Here is an 8749-nt window from a genome sequence, read left to right on the forward strand (position 1 = left end):
GATGGTCAGTACGCACAATAAATTTAACACCATACAAAAATACCTTCAACGCTTTCACGCAAAACCTTATCGCAGCCAACTCCCTTTCAATCGGGGAATACTTCCGCTCAGCCTTATTAAATGCTTTACTTACATACTCTATCACTCTCAAGTGTTCATGTCCATTTATTCTTTGCAATTGAACCATGCAACCACCCATACTAATCTCACTAGCATCCGTATATAACTCTAGCATACGCGCATGCTCACTATAGTCGGGAAAGGCCAAAGTGACGTCTCTCGCGGCCTCTTCTTTCAACTTTTCAAATGCTTTTATCATACGCTCATCCCATTTCAGTCTCGTACTATTTCTCTTACCTGTCCATTTATTCAAAGGCTTCCCTATTCCCGAACAATCTCTGACAAACTTCCAACTAAATTCAATCAACCCAAGAAAACCTCTCAACTCACGCACTGTACAAGAATGTGGGATTTCTCACACCTTACTCACAAACTTATCACTCTTCCTTATACCCGACTCACTCACCACATGCCTAAGAAATTCCACCTCCCGGCCAACCATGTACACTTTTCAAGCTCAACTTTCACACCAACTTCTATCAAACATTCTAATACTGCTTCAAGCCACTGCATGTGTTCCTCAACAGTCTCACTCGCAATCAAAATATCATCTATAAAAACAGTCACCTTCTGTCGATCAAACCCAGCCAAAACAACATTCATCACCCTCTGAAAGGCAGCAGGCACATTAGCAAGACCAAAACTTAATCTTCTAAACTGATAGTGACAATTACTACTCGAAAATGCCGTAATGGGCCTGCTCCCCTCTGCCAGAGGCATCTGGTAATAGCCCCTAACTAAATCTTACTTTGTAAAAACTTTCGTACCATGCATCTTATACACACTGTCAGACACTACATTCATCGGGAAACGTTCTTTAACAGTTACTTCATTCAACTTCTTATAATCAATGCACATACGTTAACTTCCATCAGGCTTTCTTACAGGTACAATGGGGCTATTCCAGGGGCTCTCACTCCTTTCTATTACACCCATTTGCTCTAACTCCTGGCACTGCTCTTCTATTTCTCTGGCTATTGGCGGAGAAAAATGTCCGGGATGCTGATATATGGGGGTATCATTACTAAGAACAATCTTAAATTCAGGCAGCTTTGACCCCCGCTATCCTCATCACTACGACTCAAAACTCTCCGTCTATCCCATAATATCCTATACAATTGTTCCCTTTCACCCTCACTTATATTCTCATCTACATTAATTCTTTCTTTCAAACTTCCACAATCCCAATTGGCATCCTGCTTTATCTTACCTGACGTAACATGTCTCAATTTAACATACCTTTCATCCTCTACATTGACCAACCTATACATACATCCCATGCAATGACCCTCACGTATACCCCATATTCTCTTCCTCCTTACAGTCGGCAACAAGCTCGCATACACCTTCGGATCCTGCAAATTCAAAATACCACCATGCACATGCACACTTGTTTTCACTAAATTACTTGCTTCCGGACCTTCCACTACGTAGTCACAATTGTCCCCATTGGCAATTCCTAGACTATAAGGCCATGCAACTTCTACACCTATAACCTCAATCGCATCTCTTGACAATTTAACAGCTTCTTTCGCTATTAACGGCACACCTTTCCATACCTTCGTACATACACTACCATCTTCATCCAAATAAAATTCCCCACAAAATTTACCCTTTACTTTCATCTTTATATTTACACTAGGATGTACAATCATACCACATTTTTTCAAGAAATTATAACCTAACAAGACATCATATTTGTCATTTACTCCCTCAACCATATAAAACTCTTTATCTTCCATAACATTTTCTTGCAACTTTCCCTGCACAGACATACTTAAATTACCGATACCTTCCACTTCACCTTTACACCCCTTAAATTCACAAACATCCCTTACCTTATCATATGCATTACTAAACATTAAATTGACCTCACAACCAGTACCAATCAGACCAACTAGCTCTATTCCATTAAAATTTACTTTTGCACTCATGCAGTCATAAGCTCTTTCTCCCAACACGTCTTCATGGAGTAAACCTTCACTAACATGCATCACATTCACTCCGCACACACTCGAGGACTCACCCAGCTGAACCCTCTTACACTCTAGTTTCCCGAACTTCCTGGCTGACGTAATCCGTTCTTCCTACATACCCTAGCTACATGCCCATCTACACCACATTCAGTACACTTACACTGCGGCTCCTTGCACATTCTAGCATAATGACCATCCTTACCTCAATTACCAGAAATCACATTCATACGATTACTACGACATCCACATGCTATGTGGCCAGTCATACCACACCGATAACATTTAACCCCTTTCTATTTCTTACACTCACTAATACGAAGCCCTGTCTCTCTACACCCGAAACATGCTCCTAACGCCCATCTACACTCATTCTTTTTATGCCCTACTTTCCCACACCTATAACACTTCTCTTCACAGACACAACTACCTGACCTACCTCGCTGCGCACTAGCACTCCTATCTCTCCAAACCTGATTCCCTTGCCTAAACCCTTCATTTGTACTTACAGGTATTCCCATATTACTCGCCCTAACACTTCAATCTACTACACTATCAGCTAGCCTCATTGGTCCTCTCATAACAGCATCTCTAAAACTAGAATATTCTGGCACACTTTTCTCCATTTCAGTTCTCACATTCATAGATTTACTTTCTTTCATACACCTATCCAATTTGTAATCCTCACCTATATCTAAAATATCATCCCATGTCAATCTTTTTTTCATCCACCTCATCTTCTTCTTACGTTTCAAATTAATAAACTCAGCAACATTCTCAGGCACAGTAGCCAAAAACTTCTTCATTAATTCCATATTCTCATTTATGCCTTCATCCCCATACCTCTTCCTAGCTAATGTTTCCAACCTACATACATAAATTGATATTACTTCTCCTACATTCATTCGAGCCTCATCAAAATCCTTTTAACGTCTATACTTAACACCCCCTTTCATACGTTTTACCTGCTCAATTATCCTACCTTTCACATTATCATATTCACCATCCCCCATACTCATTATCACACCATACATCGTCAACAAATACCCAGTCAAATATTCTCCTAACTCACTAGCCCAAACTCGCTTACTAATAGCATACTTATCCTGACAATACCTCTCCTACTCCTTGAAAAACTTGTATATATCCTTACTACTAAGCTCATTGAACCTTTCACACCAAGGTACCTCTCTCATAAATAGAGTCTTACATACATCACGTTCATTCTCACAGCTATCATCACTGCTACCTTCCTTCTTGTTTCCTACTTCCTTGTTGAAACATAAAGAATCTAATTCCGCACTCATACTCCTATCCTTGATTATACTCTTCCTAGCCCTTTTTCTAATCACCAGTTTCACCCATTCACGATCATCCTCGCTCTTATCCTGACACTTTTTCTTCTCTTTCTTCACATCACTTTTACCTTTCCTTTCCTCCTTCCTCTCACCTTTCTGTTCATCCTTACAATACCTGCATGTAGTCCCTTTAACTTCACTATCACTATTACTATCACTATCACTTCCATTCCCATTATTACTTACCTTAACCTTTTCTTCCACCAGCAACCCTTTACCCGTAGCAGAGGCCACTCCTCCGACTGCACCTTCACCCATGAACTCTTTAATCATATTCATTATTTGACCTGTCATCACCCCAAACCATACATCCATACGCTCATTCATTCGCCTCTCATTCTCTTGTATCCTAATCTTTAACCCTTCTTCTATTCTCTCTACTGTTCCCTTTAACTCTCCAAGCTCCTTCTGCATCGCCTCATTCTCACAGTTCAATCTCTCATTCTCTACTAGCAACCTCTCTTTCTAAACGATCAACTTCTGCTCCCGTTCTTTAACCAACCTCAATTCCTCCCTTAATACCTTTAGTTGTTCTTCCATTTTCATCAATCTTAAATCTAATTATCAATCCTAATTTTTGTCGTTCATCAAAGAGTCCAGCTATCAATCCCACCTTGGCAGTCCCTGTTCAGGCTCCAAAATAATGTGGCGTGATGTTTAAAAAACAAGCCCCACACCCTGAATCACACCTACTGACAATTGTCTCAACAAAACAAACTTTCCCCTTACGTTATCTAAACCAGACTCTTTAGCAAAAGGTAAAAATACTAAACATAACCTTAATACTATATTTCTTACAAATTAACACTTAAAACTAGAATCAACTGCATTCATATACAATAACCACCATTCAAATAACCACAAAAGAAAACCCTAACAAAACTTAAAATAAACCACACACCAACACCAAAATAAATATGTGTTCATATATATTATGGGACACAACACTGCCATCCACACAAAGCCGAACTGTCTTTTACGGCACAACCACCAATCTGTGGCAAAGGAACTATATTCAGTTACAACTGGACTGAACACTCAATTAATGGTGGTCATAATCATCGTCATCCTCATTATCTTCATCATTATCATCATCAATCGAAATACACAGGCCAGGTCATCAACTAAAGATCAGCATTAAAAAAAGATTAGTTCTCCAAAGGAATAAGTAACTCCAAGGAGGAATCATGGCTCAAAAAATAAATAAATAAATAAATCCAGCGTGCACACACACACAACTGCCTCAAGTCACAGTCAATCAAAAAAAGCATTCGTTCAGAATCATTTACCACTGGCCTAACCTAGCTAAAAAGTAAACAAACAGTCAATTATTCCAACAGTCTTTCTCACAAGAAACAATCAATACACTAACTACTTCTCGCTCGCTAACACACTCTCTCTCTCTCTCTCTCTCTCTCTCTCTCTCTCTCTCTCTCTCTCTCTCTCTCTCTCTCTCTCTCTCTCTCTCTCTCTCTCAGGATTTGGCAAACAACCAAAAAATAAAAATAAATAAAAATCGATCCTCCACAATGTGTCCTATGTTCTCGCATGTGAGGTCAATTAAATGATAACTCAATTGTAAGGGTATAGCCTAAGAATACCCTAATGCTTGTAACATTATTTTGAAATGGCTACTTTATTCCATCATAAATATGCTATAATGTTCATTTGTAACACTATTCAATAGGCGTAAACAAGTCCAAAAATATTTTGGGAAAATATGAATAGGCAATAGCCTATGAGTAGCAATAGACCTATTTGTGATTAAGGCTGATCAATACAGTGACTATCAAACCTTTGAAATCCCAACTGAAAACAAAAGCAAGCAAATGTTTTTCACATTATTTAAATGTTTCCAAATGATTAGCCCACAGACTTTCTGAGCCCAATTTTGCTTCCCCGATGCAGCCAGAGAAAATTGAGCATTACTACTATAGCTTCCACAACCCCAATTGTACTCAGATTGTAAAAATTCAGTACCTTATGTCCCTATCCCTAGTCAGTCAGTTTGCCTCCCTGTGGAGATTTATCCTCTAAGGATATGGGCTACCGTATAACAGGGCGGGTACTTACTGAAAAATAGTGTAAATTGTGATAAAAGCTCCACATTTGGTGGATGCGTAGCTTGCATGATACCTTTTACCTTTTCATTAGTTCCATGTAATTTCTACAGTGGATTGCTGTGGTCCGTGGACCACCTGTGGTGTCTAGGGGTCTTTTTCTTATTGCCTCCATTTGAATTAAAACAGATTCTATATTCCTCCAATTTTCAGATATAGTGTAAGGAGTTCTGACTTGGCTACTTTTTGTTCTTCTGATTAGCCAACCAACTTCTGACAACACATAGTGGTGGGTATATGAGCATGATAATATTGAAGAATCTTTCTTTAGTCATTCTATGAGAAACATATTTTGTCAACTCCTAGTTTAAAATCATAATTCAAGTTTTTGCCTTTTTTTTCAGAAAAAAAAATGTCAAGAAGACCTAAATTTATAAAAAAAAAAATTCTTTTTTTTTAACCAAAATCAACAGTATCAAGGTCTGACACCAATGACCTTACTTCAAATATGGAAGTAGAGGCTGAAGACACCTCTGAAATTTGCAAGACGTGTAAAGTTATTCCACAACCTGGCGATTTTGCAAAATCTGCTCATCGACAAGATGTTATGCAAGGAGCTACTGCTGGTGATAAAGATGTACCTGAGCATCAAAATCCTTCGCATACTAAACATGATATTGCCATTGTGTTTGAAAATGGTATGAGAAGTTTAAAAATGGTGAATATTTTTACTGATGTCGACAAAGAAACTCTTCTCAAAAGTTACTGCATGTCTCCAAAAAATTTCAGCTTTCCAATTACTACCAAAGAGGCAAAAAGGGCCAAAGAAAGTTTACCTTGGTATTAAGCACATCACTGGAGAAAAATGTGGGAATTTTAAATATTCACCTACATTGCAAGGGGTTATTTGCATCCCATGTGCATTGTTTGCAGGTATGGCACCTGAAAACAGACAAGGAAAGTTTACAACCTTAGGGTATCTTGTCAATAAACCTTTGTCAAAATATACCCATTTGACGGTTAGTAATGGATATTTAACTGAGCATTTAAAAGCTGAATACCATAAAACAGCAATCTGCTTAGCAGATGGATTTCTACATTCCTTGAGAACTCAGACTACTGTTCAGATGGCTGTTGATAAACATGTAAAGAATGTTGAGGAATCTCGGGAACGTCTAACCTCCATCATTAAGACGGATATCTTGTGTGCCAGACTTGACATAGCATACAGAGGCCAACGTGGACAAGAAGATAGGAAAAATTTTGCAGCACCACTGGTAAAAGCTGATGGAACTTTTAAAGCTTTGTTAGCTTTTAGAGTGGATGCTAGAGACACGAAGCTGGAAGAGAATCTAAAAACAACAGGAAAAGTGCTACTTATATATATATATAAAAAAAATCTAAAATGAGCTGAATAATATATGTGGGGAAACTATCTTAGAAAAAATAATCAGTGAAGTGAAGTGCAGCAAATATTTTTGTTATTGCTTATGAAACGACGGACTCCTCTCACCAAGAGCAATTGTGCATATGTGTTCGATATGTAATAAAAAAAAAAAAGAACATATAATCAAAGAAGAATTTTTACAATTTGGAGCTACTCATGACTTATCTGGTGTTGGTATTGCTAAGCAAATTTTAGATATTCTGCAAAACAACCAATTAGACCTCAGCCACATGGTTGGTGAAGGCTATGATGTGGCCTCAGCAATGCCTGGCAATTTCAATGGTGTTCAAGCTCATGTTCGTAAAGCAGCACCTACAGCTGTTTATGTACATTGCAGCTGGCATATTCTAAATTTAGTTTTAAACTCTTGTTGCTCTGTTTCTGAAATTAGAAACATATTTGAAATAATAAAGGAGACAATCAATTTCATTAATGATTCAATAAACAGAAGGGAGATTTTGGAGCGCCATCTTACCGAAGCAGGTAGCACTTCCTTAAACTTAGAACCTTTTGTGAAACTCGACTTATTGAGCGACCTGAATCATTGGTATTATTTCAAAATAATTATACTATTATTGTGAGCTTTCTGGAAGAGATTTTGCAGCTGCCAGATCGTAAAACTGTTTACAAAGCCCGGTTTCTTCTTCAAACCTTTACTAACTCCTCATTAATTGTCTCCTGTGCTGTGCAAAAAAAAAAATTCATGTGCCTTACCTTACCTGTATCACGGGGTCTACAAACTGTCAACAAAGATTTGGTTAATGCCTTTGAAGGTGTTACTCACATAAAAAACACCTTGAAATCATGGCGTTCAGAAGTATATGAATGACATGACGAGTGTTATGGACCGTATTCGATTGCAGGTTTGGCAAGGACTGTAGATGCTGAAATAAGACTCCCTCGCATTGCATCAAGGCAAGGACATCGCAGTAATGTACCAGAAGAAAATGCTGATGGATACATTAAAAGATCTATCTGGTTTATATTTCTAGATTCTGTGATAGAATAGTTAGAAACACAGTCTACTGACGACAGTCTTTTAGTACAAAAAATTATCGCATTTATACCATCAGAAATAAAGGATAGTAATTAGGAGGATATTCAGGATTCTGCTAAATTTCATGCTGATTTACTTGTAATTTTTGATGAAGAAGTTATAAATGAATATTTTGACAGGAAAGAATTTTGCTCTAGTCCTCCTAAATCAGACATCCAAAGTTCCCCTTTAGAGGCACTTGACATTATTCCAGGACGATTTAACCATATCAAAAAGCTCTTGTTGATATTATGCACAGTTCCAGTTCCAGCTTGCACTACTGAACGATCCTTTAGTGCTATGAAAATCTTAAAGAATTATTTAAGAAACAGAATAACTGATGAAAGACTAACTGGACTAGCACTTCTGTATATTCACCCTGACGTTGATATAGACATTGATCAAGTAACTCATAAATTTGCTCATGATAAAAAAAAAAAAATTGTCTTGTAAAAATATTGAAAGAGTAATTCAGTTAATTTCTCAGTAATTGATTCATATGTGTTTTTATTGCAAAATATTTTGAATTCATTAAACTGAAGTACCAAGTAGTAAAATATTACTTAGTAAATAATAATGCATTAAAAAAATTTAGGTAGCAAAACCCCGTTTAAATGGATCTATCTGCAGGGCACATGCTCTTATGTAATGGTTGATAATCCATTTCCTTATTCTCACAATATTCCAAGAAATGATGAGAGGTTTAATTCAAAATATGCATGTGTCTGAAGGAAAATTTAAAATATATTATTTCT

The 8749-nt window shown here is 37.4% G+C and overlaps 1 protein-coding gene across 1 annotated transcript; it reads right to left on the bottom strand.

The window, feature by feature from the left end:
• Positions 1-3214: 3214 nt before the first annotated feature.
• LOC137617005 (uncharacterized) lies at positions 3215-3865 on the bottom strand. The gene has a single exon (XM_068346893.1). It carries the CDS (start codon positions 3863-3865, stop codon positions 3215-3217), a length of 651 nt encoding a protein of 216 aa, XP_068202994.1.
• Between the last annotated feature and the right edge of the window lie 4884 nt (positions 3866-8749).

The sequence above is a fragment of the Palaemon carinicauda genome, chromosome 1 (genome assembly GCF_036898095.1).
Source record: "Palaemon carinicauda isolate YSFRI2023 chromosome 1, ASM3689809v2, whole genome shotgun sequence".
Classification (NCBI taxonomy): Eukaryota; Metazoa; Arthropoda; class Malacostraca; order Decapoda; family Palaemonidae; genus Palaemon; species Palaemon carinicauda.

Excerpts from the sequence above, each read along its gene's own strand:
- LOC137617005 (XM_068346893.1), bottom strand. The coding sequence starts at position 3,865 with ATGCAGAAGGAGCTTGGAGAGTTAAAGGGAACAGTAGAGAGAATAGAA.